At 32.5% G+C, this 19,418-nt stretch overlaps 3 protein-coding genes across 3 annotated transcripts; all 3 read right to left on the bottom strand.

Annotated features, from left to right (window-relative positions):
* Positions 1 to 235: 235 nt before the first annotated feature.
* Tsp_08799 (BTB/POZ domain-containing protein KCTD12) lies at positions 236 to 706 on the bottom strand. Its single transcript, XM_003374024.1, is given in 2 exon segments — positions 236 to 398; positions 417 to 706. The coding sequence occupies 2 exon segments, from the start codon at positions 704 to 706 to the stop codon at positions 236 to 238; spliced, it is 453 nt and encodes a 150-aa protein (XP_003374072.1).
* A 3,881-nt stretch (positions 707 to 4,587) lies between these two features.
* Positions 4,588 to 5,372, bottom strand: Tsp_08798 (BTB/POZ domain-containing protein KCTD16). Its single transcript, XM_003374023.1, has 2 exons — positions 4,991 to 5,372; positions 4,588 to 4,634 (listed from the first exon to the last, which is right to left on the bottom strand). Exons 1-2 carry the CDS (start codon positions 5,370 to 5,372, stop codon positions 4,588 to 4,590), a joined length of 429 nt encoding a protein of 142 aa, XP_003374071.1.
* A 5,774-nt stretch (positions 5,373 to 11,146) lies between these two features.
* Tsp_08797 (putative multi drug resistance-associated protein) lies at positions 11,147 to 19,208 on the bottom strand. Its single transcript, XM_003374022.1, has 25 exons — positions 19,135 to 19,208; positions 18,928 to 19,027; positions 18,194 to 18,322; positions 17,933 to 18,139; positions 17,753 to 17,902; positions 17,655 to 17,716; positions 17,154 to 17,495; positions 16,787 to 16,964; positions 16,396 to 16,527; positions 16,217 to 16,339; positions 15,892 to 16,153; positions 15,199 to 15,395; positions 14,697 to 14,873; positions 14,473 to 14,640; positions 14,221 to 14,407; positions 13,823 to 13,980; positions 13,471 to 13,681; positions 13,003 to 13,313; positions 12,739 to 12,938; positions 12,551 to 12,680; positions 12,396 to 12,497; positions 11,796 to 12,098; positions 11,573 to 11,739; positions 11,313 to 11,507; positions 11,147 to 11,174 (listed from the first exon to the last, which is right to left on the bottom strand). Exons 1-25 carry the CDS (start codon positions 19,206 to 19,208, stop codon positions 11,147 to 11,149), a joined length of 4,293 nt encoding a protein of 1,430 aa, XP_003374070.1.
* Positions 19,209 to 19,418: the final 210 nt, after the last annotated feature.

The raw sequence follows: 19,418 nt of genomic DNA, 5'->3' as shown, positions 1-19,418 counted from the left end.
ATAATATACACTTGCTTCAGAACACAGTTGTGATGAAAAAGTTTCGCCTCAGAAGTAGCAGTAGGATTGCGACAAATTTTCGAGTTTAAAAAATGATCTGTGAACTTTTTTCATTTCATTCCATGAAATTTAAAATAAATCAAATGTAAAAAAATTAATAACTTTTATTCACAGCTAATTGTGAAAAAAGTGAACGAAGTGAATAAATTTTCTTCAAATGATAATACTTTATATGTCAATCACGGTAGAATATGAATTCATTGTAGTGGTTCCATTTGTTTTCTTCATTTTCACTTCCAGATCGTATCGGGTCTGTGTAGCCGTACGATGCGGTCGATGCGCAGCTTGTAATTAAACGAAATCCTTTTTCTGCTAGCATGTCGAAAGCTTGTTCTAAGCTGGAATGTTTCAAAAACATGCGTGATGTGTAACGATTTCCACCTCCCCTGTCCGGATCACGACTTTCATTTAAAGTTTCTCGGAAAACTTCACGACACAGACTTGCCCGGCCGCATACCAAAATTCTGTTCAGCTTTCTGAAATTCACCTCCGCCTGGCCATTACGGCCAAATGCAAAGCTTCCTCTGTAGCCAATTGTGATGTGACCTGGCTCGCTGTTTTTACCATCCAAATTCTCATAAGCTGAAGACTCGCTATTTCGATCACTGGATGTTGGGCGTAATGTCGACTGCACTTGCAACGACATACGTGCCTGAAAAAAACACAACAGTTATTATAATTTTTTAAAATCAATCACAACCTAATGAACATTTGTTTCATAAATAACGATCACCAAGTGGACTACGGCAAAATTTATCCGCTCTCTGCTTGTGCTAATTACGTACATGTTATGATAGTTTTGCATGAGATAATTTACGTCAGAAATTTGTCCATATTTTCTTCATTTGTATTTACGTACTTTGAGATTGGTTTAATAAAATTTGCAAATGAGTTTTTGCATAATCTGTGTGATTAAGAGATTAATCAAAATCTAATATGTGTACACTAGTACGCTAGTGGAACGGGTAGATAAAAATTTTGTATTTTACTGTGACAATGTGTAATTTATTTGTTCATCTATTTTTACAAACTTTCATTTATTATTTCTTATCACTTCTTATCAGTCAGCTTGCTTTCCAAGATGAATAAAAATTGTCATTCCGTGATATTCTGCTTGTCATTTATTGCTTCCGAAAAATTTTTATGGGAAATTTTGATTTGTCTATTATTTATCAGTCAAGTGTGCTATAATTGTTAGTTGTTATTCGACAACAAAATCCTCATTGCAAATATTCATATAATTTATATTCGTCAATTGTGTATAATATTTGGACATATATTTCAAGAGCAAACAAAGTTTTGTGGTCTTTTGAAGTTTCAAAAATTACAAGTAATTGAAAATATTTTCAACAAAAAGGTGCTATCGAAAAGCAGGAATGAATGATAATTAATTAATCGATCAATTAATTAATGGGATGCTGTTTTCAAGAGCAGAATATATGAATGAACACGAAAGGATACGACGTTTTTCAGGTTTTCAAAAATGAGAATCGATTTTCATGAGAATGAATAGAAATAAATTCTTCGAAGAGAGAACAACAAAGTCAGCAAAGCAAAATATCAAATTGATTTGTTGTAATAAAATAATTTTTCAAAAAATATATTTAATGTCGATAATGGAAGAAAGTGAATGAGTGAAAAGAAGAAAGCATTCGACTGGGGGAAGGAATATCATCGATTGAAGATAATTAACCTCCTCCACGTCGGTTTGAAGCTTTAAAACTGTTGTGAACCCCCGCATTAACTAAATTGACGTAGAGGAAAAAACATCTAGATATAGTGCAGTTTCCATTAGCGATGTTGCAACTTGCAACAAGTGAAGTGAAAAGTTTTTTTTAATTTTGAAAAGCAAAGCAATAAATTGAATGAAACGAGTAGATTCAAAGTGGTATTCAGAGTATTCAGAGCAAACTTGTGCTTTAGGCAAATTTTAAATAATAGTCATAGCTGATCCCACAGGTAGCTCATGACAATTCATTCAATTGATAAAAGTAGAAAATCTTTTCAATTTGTGTGCATTAAGAAAACATACGCATGCACGTAGAACATACGGTTTAGCTGAAGTTCAGTTTTGTGCAGTTAAAATATACGATTTCAACATTTCAAATTCTTTTTCTTTTACCACTTTTGCATGTATATTTCGATAGACGACAACATGTTCCGCTTTTTATTTTGATAATGGTAAAAACTGTTTAATTATTTGAAAAACTTCAAATATTAAAATTACCAAATGCACCAGTTTAATTTAGAAACAAATATAAAAATGAAAAATATACAAAATGCCTTCTTATAAAATCCACAAAATAAGCTGTGATGTTGATTTTTTTTTCAACTGATGCATTAGAGGCAGATGGGCCAGTGCATCAGTGTCATGGCAGCGTTATAGGAATCAATCTTTTTTAAGTCATAGCAGCAATTATTGATCGCTGATTCGGGCATGCATGCAGGATTTATAGGAGTGTTGAAATCTTTTCATTGAATTAAAGTAATTTGGATAGCTGGTTTTAAATTGCAAAATTATTTAATTTAGCTTTAGTTACTTTATCATCTGTTATGGAAGTGCATGTTTTTGAGTGGAACAAAAAAACATTTCCGTTGAGACCGACATCTTTACAGTATCACCCACCAAAGTAATAATGGTAATAACAGTGAAAAAAGAAATGAAGGTTCATTGTAAATTTCTTCGAAATAGCTTTTACATTTGTCTTACGGTTGCAAAAAGTTGACTTTTTTGTTTTTTATTTTTTAAAATTTTATTCTGAAAGTTTAATATATAACGAATGATTTTATTGAATTTCAACATGATTGAACGAAACCGTTTGACTTGCACAGTTATAACTGCTTTACGTCATAATTAAGCGTTAATTGTTGAGTAGCAGAATTTAAGATGCACTTTAGTGAGCACCGTGTAATTAAGAGTCATCGACAGTTTTGAACGGAACGATTGATTTTTTTAATCATTATTTGGGCAACAAGCTCGACGGCGTTGTATTGTTTGCGCTATTTATCACAACTCACGCAAGCCAACACTGATAAACAGACTTAATTAACTGATGTTATTAATTTCCAATGAACATTTTACATGCCTCTTACACTGACAGAGCAGTGAAGTGTTAAGACTGCAAGAGAATATTATCACCATCATCATCATCATCATTGTGTGCAAATGGAGAATCAGACATAATATTGATTTTCCTTTGAAAATGCTTTCTTTTATCTATCTATCAGTGGTGAATGCTTTTATCATCTATGCCGAGTTCAAACGTGCAACTTACTGTTATTTATATGTTTTAACTTTATACATAACTACTGTATGTACAACCATACACACATACGTACATGCATCCAGCAGTTATATATTTTCTTTTTTCTATCAGACTTTACGGTTCACATTACTTTGGATAATTTTTCAATTATACTGTTCAGTTATTTATAGAACGTGATAAATGTGAAATGTCAGAAAATATTATTTGCTTCAGCATAGATTGCATAGAAAATATTCCAAAAAGAAGATAACTTAATTTGATTTGAAATGGCAAATTATGCATTTTCTGAATTCTTTCATGATCAATTTCAGAAAATTTCAAATTACAGCCGATCACTTTAATCAAATTTAAATTATCAAAATAAAAGTCACTGTTTGGTATTCTATTGAAATGTCATAATTGGACAATTGCAAGCTTAATTATCAAACATTATTTTCTTCTTGCATCTCATAGTAGACATGCAGCTGTTTACATTTCTATTAGATAAAGATACGCTGCTTAATCTTTATCAACGAATTCGAGCCTTTTATGCAAAATGTTTCTTCTTTTATAAAATGATTTTCGGCTTGTTTGCTGGCATTGCAAATTAACGCCGTTACATTGTGTGTTAATAAATAATCCACTGCAATAAAATGAATATCCATCACAAGTCCAGCACAAATCATCAAATTAAGCGTATACTGTTTTATGAAAAACGTCCCTTTCTTCTTTTATTCACTATATCAGTATGTTAAATTATTCCAATAACATCAAATGTTCAAAGAAAAGTTTTCATCATTTCGCATAAATTATAATGATAATAATTATCATTGTAAACTCTTTGGAAAAGATTTGATAATGATGATGAATGACAATAAACTGCTTTTTATTCGTCAATAATTCGAAGAAGGTAAAAATTATCACCATTGCCCATTTATTATGGATAGCATTTTCCAAAAGAAACAATTTTCCAAGTCATAAATCAATTATCAGAAACAGCTTTGAATTGAAGTTGAAGAGTCAAGTTGCTGTTTGAATTGTCACCCCTCTTCCGATCTATTGCACATTAATACTATTTATAACGTTTCTGTTTTTTAATTGATTACTATAATAGGAAACTTCTGAAATAGTTGAAAAAAAAACGTAATGCTGCATTATGATTTTTCAATTTTGCTTCAAAGAAGAAAAAAAAATCAATCTGAAATATTAACGTAATTTTTATTCGCAGGCTATTTTTAAGTTTTACCTAATGCGTTATTTTTAACTTTGGATTAATTTTTTATTACTTCATCAGAAATGCAAGATCTGCTTTACTATTTTGTTCTTCAACTGCAAATTTCAATGGTTTACTGATTGATCAGTGGAAAGCATTAGATAAAAGTAAGATGTTTTCTTTAAGATTACTGTAAAAATGAATGTTGGTTTTTTTTGTATTCTTTTTTTTTCTTTTTTATTGGTGATCAACTGCGAAACAGTTGTAACTGTGATGTAAGTTATGTGGGGAAAAATGCTGTGTGGATAGGAATAAATAAGTAAATCGGTGCAATAAATAAATAAATGAGTGAGTAAATGAATAAATGTTGGTCTTACTTGAAGTTCTTCAAGCAGCGCTTTGGAACCGTAAAATTTCGCTTCTTCACAAAGCGCTTCGTGTTCGGTGAAATTTTCCGGCAACAACAGTTTACCGTTGCGCAAAAATTCCAAAACATATCGAAAAAGATTCCCATCACGGTCGATGAAATATGATCCGTCCGAAACTAGAAGCATCGCTGAACTTTGCTCTTTGTCAGAATAGTCAGTTGACGGTGACATTTCAGGGCTTTCCGTTTGCATGAATTGCCTGCCCAGCCAGGAGCCGGTGTCTTTCGTCAGTGTATTTAATGTGGTTTGGTATTTTTTCCCTCCAACATTCAATTCAATAATTTTTGCCGACTCGCCGCCCAACTCGTTCATTCTAGAGCTTGGAGAAGACCAATCCTGAAGTAACAACAGCAGTGAATCACTGGATGTTCCAAGCGGGTTGAGTATCAGTGGAATAGTAGTGGTTTTGCTCCAAAGGCCATACATTAATTGCACACACTATGCGCTCCGTTTGCGAAAGCTGCTTCAGCGCATTAATGCTGATGATGATAATTTCAGGGCAATTAAGCTGAATCTATAGTGTACCAATTTTGCAGCATTTAACGTGAATAAAAAAGCTGTATTTGGCATGCGCAAATCAAAATTAAGCAAAATTATGCACTTGCTGAATCAAACGGATAATGGGAACACATTCCTCAGGGGCCGGCCTGATTTATCTGACGTAAGCTTGTCAGGGAAGTAAACTGAGATGTTTGCAACTGAGCAAACTAAACACAAACTTGCTCCTTTCCATGGCCAGCCAACTCCGCCCTTTATTTATCGTTGCGCCCTACTACCGCTTGTGGTATCCACTAGCAACCACATCAGTTTCTTTCAACGCTAATGAAAACACATTTTGCTAGTTTAACCAGTCAACAATTGCTTCATTTTATCCTTGAATTCTGTTGATTTGATCTTTATTTTATGCCTGGCTTCTTTGAGCAAAGTAGTTGAAATAATTGTCTATTAGAATGAAAATTTATTGAAATTTATGTAACAAATCGTTTTATATAGAAGAATCGATATTTCACCGCGAAATGCAAACATTCAATGCACCAAGCATCCGTTGTTGCGGGGCGGGGGAAAAGCCTTTCATTTTTTTTATTATTATTATTTTCCCTTTAATTATATTTGTTCAATATTGTTGTTAAATTCTATTTTGTTTATTGAACATGTATTTCAAAAAATTTCCTTTCACCACGCCGTTGTATTGTTAATTTTGCAACATTTGTACTCAAATACGTTGAAAGCATACAACTGAATTTTGCAAATGCATTGCCATTTATTATTATGTTTATCATTTTATTTGTCAACCAGCTCGGATTTCAATGATGAAATTAATTAATTAATTATAAAAACTGCTTTTATGTTTGCATTGCCAATGAATAAATTAATCCGTGTTGAGCATCTTCAGATGCTTATTAGAACTTAATAGTGTGCACTTCGCATATTAATAGAAACAGCTTTGTATTCCATGATTTTATCCATTAAAATGGCCAGTTGTTTTACATGTTATCATCAGTGTGAGCGGCAATTTATTTTGCATTATCATTTATTTTAGAGTAATGTAGAAAGTGTTAAAATAGTGAAATTGCTTCTCTATGTATTCAGTTAGTTGCGCCGATTTTGTCCGTTCATTCAATGCATAATTTTTGACAAATTCTACTCTCAGAGTCGTGAAAGGCAATTATAAAAAATAAGAAGCACTTTGCGCTGCAGTCAAATTTATCAAAGATGATTGGAAACTGTGGACTGAATTAATTTGCATATCTACAATTCAATAAGTGTACTGGAATTTACCAGAATAATTGCAATAACAGCAAATGTGTTTTTCAAAAATTATTTAACTTATTTTTCCTTATAAGTTATGAGAAAGTCTACTTCTTGTCAACAAAACCAGAATACTTTTGGCATTAAAATTTCACTGAATACTTAAGCAGTATTAAAAGGATCCTTGTGTTAATGGGCAATTGTTTTTCTTTGTAGCATAAGCGCAAAATTGATCTGTGTTAATCCGATATTTAAATAGCTGAAAATATTCAAATGCGATTCAAATAATAATTTTCTTTCAGAAATAATAAGTTGAAACCCAACATACATCGATAATAATATCTATGCAAATTAATAATTGTCTGCATTCATGTAACAAGGTCGTTTATATTGTAACATGATGAATAACTGTGAATGGGCTTGAATGTTTCCCTGCAATGAATGCATTGAAAATGTAAAGGTCAATGATGCTTTGTAGAATCAAACCAATAAAGTTGCTAATATATCTTTAATGGATATTAAAATCTTGAGCATTTGAAAATGTCTCCCAGTTCTCTTTGTTATGTCTTACAGAACTGATTAATTTTATATTCGACATGTTTTCCAGCATACATTTTGGCAAACTTCGTGGCTACTGTGCTGTCTTGAAAAATTAGTCTGTCAAAAAGAGACTGCGTTTTACTTTTTAAGATGCAAATAGAATTTTGTTGTAAATTTATTTGCTGAATTTCATGTTTCAAGCATAAATTTCCATTATTCAGATCAAAAATAAAATTTCATATGAAAATAACTTACCTACGAGTGGTCACCGTTTAGAATAAGCATAAAGCTCTGGTATTTGTGATTATTAGTAAGTTCAAGCTAAACGTTAAATTGAAATTTAGCGTTAAACTATTTTATAAAGTAAAATTGATTAGTCAGTAAATGTTATTTATCTTCAAGTGTTTTAATAATTATGATATTATGTATAGATTTTTATTATTTAGAGTGTGACATTAACAAAATGAGATTTTAATTGCTTTGTGTTTGCATACTTACGTAATTATTATTCAGACACTGTGCTATTCGCAAGAAGAATAGTGTATTTTTAATGCCATTCAGACAGACTGCATGCTGCTGTGTTGTCGGCAATTTTAACTACAATTCTTTCAGCAGATTCAGCACTTTTACAATTTCAACTCTTTTTCAAGCAACAGACTTTATCTAGTTAACCATTAAATTACTCCTGTTCTAATGTGTGTAATCATTCTTTGTGTAAAAAATGAATTCTGTATTTTTCAGCTATTTCAGTTGTATAATAATAAAGTTCAATAAAGTAAACTGATATATAATTCATTGAAAAAGTAGAATTACAATTTTTGGTTATTTATGGTGAAAATGGCCTTTCTGCACTTTCACTAAATGCCTTAATTATAAAATAAATCAATATACAATTGTTCTCGACTAAGAAATGAAGCTTCGCATAAAATACTACTCTCACTTTATCCTCAATGTTCCTATTCATAAATTTGCTAATACACAGATCCATTTATACTTATTGCTCAGTTATTATTGAAAAAAGCATTCGTTTTAACATATTTTTTTTAATCAATATAACAAATAATAATTTCTTATTATTCATCATTCTGCCAGTAGATTGCACAGAAAGAACCCGGGAAAACAATGACATTAACAACATTAATGCAATTTTAAATTATAATATTAGTTGGCTAGCAGTTTTTCTATTTTTGGATTTCTGTTTTATACAATTTTCATTATCATGCTAGTTGTACTTTTATATAAAAGCTCAAAACTCATCAAACTGAATAATTATTTTGTATTAACTTTTTTTTGATAAATATAATTTTTTTTGCAGCTTTTAATGTTTTTATATTGCTCTTCGTTTTCTATGAAAGAAATCGTAAAATGATTAATAATAACTATGGAAGTGTTTAATTATTTGATAGTGATGATTCATTATTAAATGATTTTGACATTGAATTTCAAATATTAATAATTCAGATAGCTTTAATAGTGAATTTTAAAAAGCGTTCATCTTCTGCATGCAGCAGTTCAGTAATGAATGATTTCGATAAAACTTGAAACAACGCAATTATTACTTCTTCCATAAACATGGTAATCATGATTATGTAAATTTTTCAATTGTTTGCTCAATGGATTAGATAAGTAGCACTGATAATTATTTCTTCGGTTTGTAACTGGTCAGCACCAGAAACTTAACTATATTGATGAATTACCAGTCTTCGTTTTTAGATTTCTGAATGGCAGCAGTGTAACAACAAAATTCAACTCAACAACTCAGCAGTTAGTTATATTGCATTTTTACACAGTGTCATCGTTCAACACACATGCTCATGTAAGTGAATATTTTTATTGTTATTGTGTATTATTGATATCCATATTCTGACAATCTCTGAAAGTACACTATAATTGTGCGGTTTGTTGAGTGTTGTTTACAATGATAAGTGGAATTTTTTCATTTTTTTTCTTTGCATAGCATTCTTTTACAAACTGATTCATCATTGTAACTTTCATTTCATGCGTTTGCAAGCATACCATTGGTCACGATAATCGTCACGGATAATATTAATCGATACGTACCTCCGTTTTTACATATTAAGTAATATCCTACATTAAATGAGCCTCACCTACTTTTTCTACTTTGATTAGCATACGCATCTACCACAATAAGGTAAACAATTTAATATAACACAATTTACATATTACACTGTTCAATGAGCATGCACGGTGAAACATACCTGGGGTACTTTGGCATCTGTTTTTCCAGTCAAGTTTTATCTGAAACTGTGGGGACTGCAATTGGCAGAATTATTGCAGCTTTTATTAATAACTCAAATTATTCACATGGTAATTCAACGAGGCAAGTTTTAACAAGAGCAATTTTCACCACTAGCAAACGATATGCATTTGCTAGATTTTGAACGATGAGGTGCAGTTCGTCGAGAATGCAAGCGTAATGTCATTTCCGATTATGCTTTCATGTCAAAATGCGTGCAATTTTTCTTCAGGTGAAATTATTTATGAATACAGATTAAACTGACAATGTTCAGATTGATTCGTGTAATAGTTCTTGTCATTTGATACGCAAAAATGACTGAAATTTAGTTTCGCCTAGTTAATCACTGAGCTTTATTTATTTATGCGGCAAAAATTTTTACTTTATAATTTTGAATTTCACAAATTCAATAAGCATTATCTTGCAGCCCATTTATTCGGCACAGCATGATAAATGGCGTTAAATTCATATAACAGTATAAAATAATGTATCAAGTATTGCGCTGATGGATTTATCATGGTGTATGAAACTTCTTCAGATAATGATGCATCGGAAGTCAAAATGATCATTAAGTAATGATAAAGAAACCCTGAAGCTAGTTTCAGTCGATATTAAGCTTATAGTTCATTAAGCAAAGTAAACGGCATTAAGCAAATATTGGAGTGTCATTTATTAAGTTGTGAATTCTGTCTGAGGAAGTTGCAGATGAATCTTTGATACGTTCCCACCATCATCAGCTGAGCGTCATTTACCACCAGCCGCTCGTTGAACTGGTTAAAATCCTATTAAATTTTATTGCAAATAAATAGAAGTTTATTTTTGTGAACAGAATTACAGAACGTAACGAAATGTGATAAAATCGCAGTGAGTATTGTTTCAAAATGATTTATGTGTAAAATATTATTATAGATATAAAAAAGTTACATTTGAAGCATGAACAAATAGCAATACTGCAGGTGTCAGAGTTAAACTGATCTTTTGCATAGTATTATCATCTGTTATAGCTACTTTACAATAAGCAAATAATTTATTAGCAAAATTGTATTATGCGCATTCTGTACGCACAGCGTTGTAGAGCACAGCACTTGAGTTGTAGTATCCAAATGATTGATTGAATAATGAGAACTTTTTCTCCTGAGTATATTAAAAGAAATTAATTTCTAGCAATTCGCATTTTGCAGGAGTCATTTTTGCACATGCGTATAATAATAAATTATTAAGCTTACTGGACTCGGTGATATTTTGAAACTCAAGATAAACACAACTTCCCATTCACTTATGCCTTTTTATATTCTAGTTATGATTAGGTTTCAGCTTATTCATCAGCTACTGTACTTTTTAAGACATTTTAAATTGGTAAAAAACAGTGCTTTCCAAATATAAATTTTGTTAAAAAATGCGCAAAAGCAAATATGCATGTTTTTTATTTTTTCTGTTGATTCAAATCAGGGATATAATTCACGTTCAGTAAACAATAGATGACAAGTTTCTTTGCAAGTAAATGCAAATTGGCATTTTAATTCATTCATAAATTATTATAACTTATGGAATTTGCAAAAAATTACTTTGCGTAAATCGAATCACCCTTTTTCCTCAAACTACGTTATGACAAAGCATCAAATTATGCACAACTCTTGAACTGTCGCCGAACAGTTTACACGAGTCCTGCATCCTTTGCCATACTGTAAAATATGGAATTTTTATTATCAAGTAGCTGCTGTGGGGGTTCAAATTCTGCAATGCGACCAGCATCCAATACCATAATTCTAAAACGCAAAAGATGACTAGAGCATGAAATAAATTGTCGACTGTCGATTTACCGATCATTGTCGATGATAGTATTCAATCGGTGTGCAATTGTCAATACAGTGCAGTCTGAGAAGTGTAGACGAATAGTTTGCTGAATCAAGTCGTCAGTTTCTAAATCAACTGCTGCTGTTGCTTCATCCAAAATGAGAATTTTCGTCTTGCGCAACAACGCTCTTGCTAGACAAACGAGCTGTCTCTGACCGACACTAGATTAAAGCGAAAATGGACAATTTTTTTTTGATCAAAAATATTCTCATTTCTTAATGCATACCTCAAATTTTCACCGCCCTCAGAAATCATGTGCTGAAGTTTGTCGGGTAGACTTGAAACGAAAGCTTTCAAATGAGCACGTTCAAGATTTCTCCAGATATCTTGATCTGAATAAGCCTCATAAGGGTCCAGATTTATTCGCAGAGTACCGCAGAATAGAACAGGTTCCTGTGCAATAATAGCAGATCTGCTTAGCAATAATTTTTTGCCAAATGCAATAATACCTGTGGAATGATTGTTAATCTTGAACGCAAATCGTGCAGACCAATTTTTGTAATGTCTGTGTTATCTATAAGCAACGAACCACCGGCTGGCTCGACAATGCGAAACAGAGCAAGTGTTAGAGAACTCTTCCCAGCACCAGTTCGTCCGACAATTCCAATTTTTTCACCGCCACGAATCAAGCAAGTAATCCCTTTGAGACATAACTCGAGCCCTTCTCGATAGCGTAGTTTGTAGTCTGAAAATTGGATGGTTCCATTTGTTGGCCAGTCATTCGGTAAACGTTCATCAGACGTGAGTGCTGCCTAAATAGAGAGTAATGTAGAATTTTTCAATTTCCACAATGATATATCTCTGATTGCTTCCTCTGAATTCCTGTCAGGTATAGAAATGTAAATTCCAAAAGTAATTGCGCAAAAAAGAAAGGATCGGTTAATCCAAGTATCAATTTCATTAATACTTATTTAGAAAACAATTTCACAACAAAGTATGAGATTGGCAAGAAGTGATTGGCAAAATCTTTGCACAAGATATACAATTTCGATAATTATCTTTTACTTTTAAATTCAACTTCAAATTAGGCAAATTAGCATTCGACATACTTCGGTTGGAGTGTGCATGTACTCGTTTGTACGTTCCACAGCAACTATGTTCGTTTCTAAATCACCCGTCATGCGAACCGCATAATTCATTGATTGTGTAATCTGTGGCAATTTTTCTGTAAGACTTTTATGTAATAAGAACTTTACCTGCTTACCTGTAAAGCATAGGATACAGATAAACCAACAATTCCTGCAGAAATTTTATCTTCACGACTGATTACTGCAAAAATAGCAGCCATGAGCACTAAAAAGTTGCCTATCAATTCCAACCGTACTGCTAGCCACCTAAATAATTGTCTCATGAATCCACAGATGTAAAGTTTGTGGTTCTGTTCAAGCAAACCTGTTCGATACTTCATTTTGATAAAATGATGTTTGGTTTTCATCCAGGCGTCGCTCTGATTCAAGAATAAACCGTTCTTGAACTTGGAAAGCGCGAATAACAGCCGCACCAGTGAGTGATTCTTGAAAATGACTGTAGACAGGAGATCTGGTTACAGATTCAATTCGTTTCAGCTGACGTGAAGAGCGTATGTAGATTTTCTACAAAATTTAAAAGCAGTTTTCTATCTTTTATGGTCTAGAGCAGTGTCACGTCTTATCATACTTGTAAAAAGTAATACAGTATTGCTATTGGAACAATTACGGCAGCAAATATTGGAGTACTGATAAGTATGACAAGCAGTACTGATAAAACGCCTAGACCAGCCATTATCCAAGTTCTCACTGTAAGAGGCAAAGTATCATCGATAACGTCGATATCCTTTCCTATGCGATTCAAGATACGCCCCAACGGAGTGACATCGTAAAAGCTCATCGGAGATCGAAGCAAATTGTTCAAAAGACTTTCGTGTATATCTCTGCTGGCCAGCACCATAGAATAGGATAGCAGAGTTGTGGCCAGCAAAATAAAAATCCCTATAAAATTAGCATGGTCACTGTTAATGAGAATATATGATGAGAAATATATGGAATTGTAACAAGGCGTATTTGATTTTCTTTTTATAAATTGCACAGCGCGAATTCATTTTCATCATCAATCATTTAGCTACGATGTCATCATTGTTTGTCATACCTTGCAAAATTCCTAATGATGCGTATATACCAAGTCGAACATCTGTTGATGTCGTTTCATTTGCATATCTGTTTGCATCGTATGACCAATCGGCTAGCCAAAAGCTGGCACCAACACTGAATCCGTTGCTTGTGATGTATAGCATCGTAATTACAAATGTTGAAAAAAAGCCGATTGCTTTTACGTAATCTAGATACACCTTCGCTTTTATCTAAAGAATTTATAAAATATCAGTTGAGAAAATTCAAATTCGAAACTTTTTCTTATTAAGTTCTATTTATTTATTTATTGGTTTATTTTTCAGTTTCGAAATTTCAACAACGTTAAAATTGTCGAAAGAATCGCTACTTACATTTCCCACAGCAGCCTCCTCTTCTTGAATTAGCTTTCCTTCGTTTTGTTTCTTTTTGCTTGACAGCATTTTACTGTATGCCCTTTCATGATCTTTGACATAGTCATCCGTGTCAAACTGATTGCTAGTCTTGGCTCTTTTTCTACTTCCATCGGAGCCTACCGATGATATTGATCTGATGGAACTTAGTCTGTGAAAGAAAAATAAATGATTTTTCACATGTCACACACAAATCAAAATATTGAATAATGCTGCACCTTTCATAAAGACGCAAATCAACTTTGGCTGCGTCTTCTATTATTTCATCAATAACTGAATTTTCTGTGGAAAAAAAGGAACAAAAACCAATGAAAAGCTCAACAACTGGTGCAGAAAAGTAATAAAGAACCACGGTTTACCATCGTCGCTGAAAGTTTCGTCTTCATTTCTCTCTTGGATGTATGTTTCAATCAGTTTTGCAAATGCACCTTTCCGAGAAAGCAGTTCATTGTACGTGCCGATTTCAGAAATGGTTCCATTGTTCAGAACAATTATCTTATCAACATTTTTCAAATAACCCAGCCCGTGCGTGACGAACACTCGTGTCTGAAACCGTTGATGAACGCTAGCTAGTTGCAAATATTTGGGCTTGGCTTTTCAAGTTAAATTACCTTATTTTTGAGCAAGCCGTTGTTGCTAATGATATTTTCAAAGATGTGCTGACCCACATGGCTATCGACCGCCGAAAGTGGATCGTCCAAAAGGTAGATGTCTGCATTTTGATAAACAGCTCGTGCTAAGCTGATCCTCTGTCGCTGGCCACCACTCAAATTAACACCCTACAACAAAATTTGCCTGGAGCAAATTTTATATATATATAGCAATTTTAGCACACTTTTTCCCCAATTTCAGCTTCTTCTCCGCCGGATAGTAATTGCAAATCTCTGTTCAAACTGCAACCATCCAACACTTTTTTCATCAGATCAGAACGATATGGCTTGTTGAAAAGAATATTCTCACGAACTGTCATATTTTGAATCCACGCCTGTTGAGGAACATAAGCTACGTTTCCCTGAAAATAATTCGTCATCAAAAAGACCATTTTGATCAAACCAAAATAGCCGTATTATTAAAAAATGTACATCTATTTCAAATTATTAAATGCCTCACTGTGCTAAATTGAAACAACTGAATTCATGGCAATGTTTCGAATTCATGTTTCAAATTCCAAAGTGCAATCAAGAATGTAATGAATAAAAAGTTCAACTTTGAAATATTTGAAGTAGTTTAAAAAATATGTGCATATCTCTTTCTCTCTCTCTCTTTTTCTGACATTACAGAAAGGTGAAAGGTTAAATTATAGTGAATAAATACATTCAAGGAATAATTTTGCATACTTTGATTCCAACGGTTCCGTTCCTTTTTTCCATTTCTCCGAGAATGGCGGAAAGAAATGATGATTTTCCCGCTCCGACTTGACCAACGACAGCTACTAATTCTCCTGGCTTTATAGAAAAATTTATATTTTGCAAAGTAGGGCGTTCTATCGTATTGTCCCATGCAAATTCACCATCATTGACTTTTATAGCATCATCTGCAATATAATAATTAGTACACTTCCATTACACATGATTATATGGGAAAACTGATTATTGTGAAATAAACCTTGGTTTGCATTTCGATCAACTGCATCCAAATTTAATTCTTCAGAGATGAGAAACCTTTTGATTCTTTTATTAGAGACCAAAGCCTATAATTTACAATAAATAATTTAAATTTAAATTTAAACATTTACACGAAACGTAAGTTTGTAGCTGTTGTGCGTGCATTTATGTTGAAAACATTTTTGCGTTTTCATACATTTTGCATCTTATTTTCTTAAATCATACAATTTCAATTTGCAAAGTAATTAATTTCTGTCAGAAACGCTTTGCTTTGTTTACTTGGACTACGAACGAGATAAGCATGGGCAGAACAGACATTGGAAAGCGCAGGATGTTGAGCAGCGACAAGGAAACAAATGCCGTTGTAGGTGTAAGAATGTTGTCAGGACTTGATAGAACATAGGTGGTAAAAACGACAACAGCTACCTAAATAAAAAGGAAAAACTGAAATAGATTTGATGAAAATGAATAAATTAAGCTTTACCAAAAACGGAGCACATGTCCAGATAAAAGAAGTAGCCGCGCGATAATAAGCAGCTGTTTTCAGTATATCAAGTTCCTTTTTTCGAATGTTGTTCACTTGTTTTCCAAATGCCATTTCCCATGCATATAATTTAAGCACTTTGATGCCATTCAAAATTTCATTGACTAATTTCATTCTTTCGTCCTTGTATTTCATTTGAGAAACCTAATGTTTTGTTATATTTATGGCGTTTTAAGAGGAATTTGAATCATTTCACTGAAAAAATACCTGGAGCTTATTTTGTTTGCTTGAAATGAAATAATTTAATGGGATGAGAAGGATAAGAAATCCGACACCTGATAAAACAGACGCTCCAATAACTTCCCATAAAAAGTAGACGGATAGAAGTATCTGTGAAATTTTACATTAAATTTATATACTTTGAAATTGTGCCTCAATCGAATAACCTGATACGGTGCTGATCCGATCATAGAAATGTAAAGAACGACATCGGTAAAACGTTGCACATCAACAGACATGAGGTTTACAACTTCCCCTATGGTCGACTGACGTCTAGCAGCGTTTGATAAGCGGAGAGACTAAAATATTAAAAAATTTTCATCAAGCAGTTTTGTGTAGCATAATAATAATAAGAATAATAAGAATTGTTATCATTCATAGAAGAATATTAGCCGCTTAAATTACTTGCACTGAAAAATAGTTTTTCAAATTTTTATTAGAATGAAATTAAGCATTTCTCAGTTATTAAATATTTCATATTTGTTTGCGCTATTTTTATTTTGCAAGTGTATTTGCATGCATGCGTGGAAGGTATGTTCTGAGTAAAAATGTACTTACTTTTGTGAATAACGCTGATACAAGCGTTGATCGAACCTTAATTGACAGCTGATAGACCATGTGGAAATGGTATTGCGTTAAAACTGTAAATATAAGTGCGGACGCAAACATCAGAACTGAATAAAAGTAACCTTTCCATACGGGCTCGTTTGTATTTTCTACGAATTTAATCAGCAGGCTAAAAGTACGCGGGATTATTCAATGTTAATGGTTTGAATAACTTCATTGTAATTTTTATTACTGAAAGAATTCAGCACAGTTTGAAAAAAAAACAGTATTTATTGAAGGTTTAATCTTTTTCAGAACTTATTTTTTTGTAATAATGTAATTTGCTAAGCACTGGGTTGAAAACTGTTCCATTGCTCACCTGAGAATTTGTGGACTGGCAAACTGAATTGTATCTGCTGCAAATTTTAATAGAAGAGAAGTGAAAAAAGTCCATTTGTGACATTGAAATAAAGTTTTTATAACTGATGGCGCTGCTGGCATTTTCAGCTTTTTTGATTCGGCGATAACTTGGACCTTTTGGTTTTTGAAATTTACCTCGTAGGTTTTTTCAACAGCGGCTGCTTTTTCTTTCCAATATTTTTTCATCTTGGGATTCCATCTAGATTCCCAATCAGAGACAACAGTTTTTGACAAATAATCGTCCGTTAGATTCCAAATATGGTTTTGGGTGAGTGGCTCACGCCAACCTCGGTAAGCCAGGCTAGAATAATAATTGAAAATTTGCTCAGCAAATGTTATTCACTATTAAATATCACTTCAAAGCACATATACCGTAGATAACTTTTTTGATTAAAATTCTTATACAAATAAGTTTTACTGAATATACTGATTTTGCAAAGAAATTTTGTTGTACACTTACACTGTGAACCATTCAAACAAGGTTTGATTAAGAAATGATGATTTATATTCTGGACACACCTTCTACATAAATACAAAAAAAACATTTAAATCATTAACTTTTATATAAAATGAGGATTTTACAGAATTTTTGTCGACAGTTTCATATGAAGCTGACTTGTCAGCCCAACACCAGAAAAACCATTGAATAACCAACAGTACATAATAAACTAGGTAACTCATTCTGGGAACCATTTCTTCCGATGGAATCTGAAAGTTTGCAAAACGAAATTATTTTACCACTAAACGCTTCAATTTTATAAATTGAAAATACTGAATTAGATGAAAAAAGAAACAGAAAGCAAAAGTTACGCTTTTAGAGTGGTTAACCCAGTAGGAGAATTCTATCGATCCGCAAATTACAAATGCAGTCAGTGATAAAAATACAACTCCAGATGTAACGAAACCTCTTTGACGGCATGCTATTTGTAAAATTAATAGATCAATCTAAACAAAAATATGTTGTTTATATTCTTCATTTTTTGAATTTTCTGATCTTACCATTGAAATGCATAAGAGTAGTGGACCTACAAAATCTGCATCATATATGTCGCGTTGACTTGACTTTTTGAGTATTAGCATTGAAATCCAACAAACCGCTGTTGCAATGACAAGCCCGCACGCAGTTATCTAAAAGTAAAATTTATTTAATTTCAAGCATTATATTATTTTTCAAAAATAAAAAAGCATGTACAAATTTTAAAACAAGCAACGGTCGAAATGGAAGAGGGAGGTGCCGACTTCGTAAGCAAAAGCACAATTGCAATGGTGTCAGAACAGCAAGAAATAGCAGTGGAATCCAAACCAAAACAGTATTGCGAAAGCATGATGTAAATTCAGGAAAAGTGGTAGAATTTACAATTTCTGGATTCTAAAATAATACTAATTGATAACAAATGAATACTGTTTTGAACTTTTGCACTGTTATGAAAATTTTGCAATTTACGTCAAATTTCATTTTGAATATATCAATAAATATTACGGTAAAGTCACAGAATTTGAAAGGCATGCTACAGTTTGAAAGGACTGAAATCAGGTTGATGATTTTCATGTGAAATTAGTCTCGTTCAATTTAAAAAAAAACCAATACGGTCGATGTAAAATGTTGTTGTCCATGAAATGAAATTCAACTTTACAAATAATTAATGTATTGATAAAATAAGCAAAACGAGATTCACTGAGCAAACGGTTACCTGAAATGAAAAATGTTTATTGCTTTTTGGTAACATACTTACCCACAAAGGTTCTCCGCAAAATCGTTCTATTCCATAAATGCTATGGAATGTTGCATTATTCCACTTTACACTCATCGCTGGTGCTGATTTTAAACTATTTCTAAAATTTCTATGTTAATAATGAACATTAATAGCTAACAACAATAAAACAGATATGCAATACAAATAAGCCGATGGCACGTAAAATCCCAAGTAAAATTTTTTTACCTCCTAACAGCAATTGTTTTAATTTGGTTAATCACTTCAGAAATAGAAATTATTGCAAGAAATATTTTTTGCATGATCAGATGCAAGTATAATCTTTTGAATTAAAAAAAAGAACATGCAACAATTCTGTATGCTGATTCAGAAACTGAATTTGTGAAAATGGATTAATTTTTACCTTGAGGTGTATTAGCACGAAATCTCTTGATATTTTGCTCTAATCACCTGCTTGCTTCAACAATTTGGTGATCAATTCAGTGTTGCGTTTGCAATGTCACTGATGGCAA

Source organism: Trichinella spiralis, assembly GCF_000181795.1.
Source record: "Trichinella spiralis strain ISS 195 chromosome Unknown Scfld6, whole genome shotgun sequence".
NCBI lineage: Eukaryota > Metazoa > Nematoda > Enoplea > Trichinellida > Trichinellidae > Trichinella > Trichinella spiralis.
Note: the sequence above shows the minus strand (reverse complement) of the source record. Positions and strands in the feature narration are given on the sequence as shown.

Coding starts and splice junctions, on each gene's coding strand:
- Tsp_08797 (XM_003374022.1), bottom strand. CDS start 19,208: ATGCAAAAAATATTTCTTGCAATAATTTCTATTTCTGAAGTGATTAAC. Junction 16,340..16,395: donor TCGGATCAGCACCGTATCAG/GTTATTCGATTG, acceptor AAAATTTCACAG/ATACTTCTATCCGTCTACTT. Junction 12,498..12,550: donor CTGTATCCTATGCTTTACAG/GTAAGCAGGTAA, acceptor AAATTGCCACAG/ATTACACAATCAATGAATTA.
- Tsp_08799 (XM_003374024.1), bottom strand. CDS start 706: ATGTCGTTGCAAGTGCAGTCGACATTACGCCCAACATCCAGTGATCGA.
- Tsp_08798 (XM_003374023.1), bottom strand. CDS start 5,372: ATGTATGGCCTTTGGAGCAAAACCACTACTATTCCACTGATACTCAAC. Junction 4,635..4,990: donor TTTGGAATTTTTGCGCAACG/GTAAACTGTTGT, acceptor TGAAATTTGCAG/TTGAAGAACAAAATAGTAAA.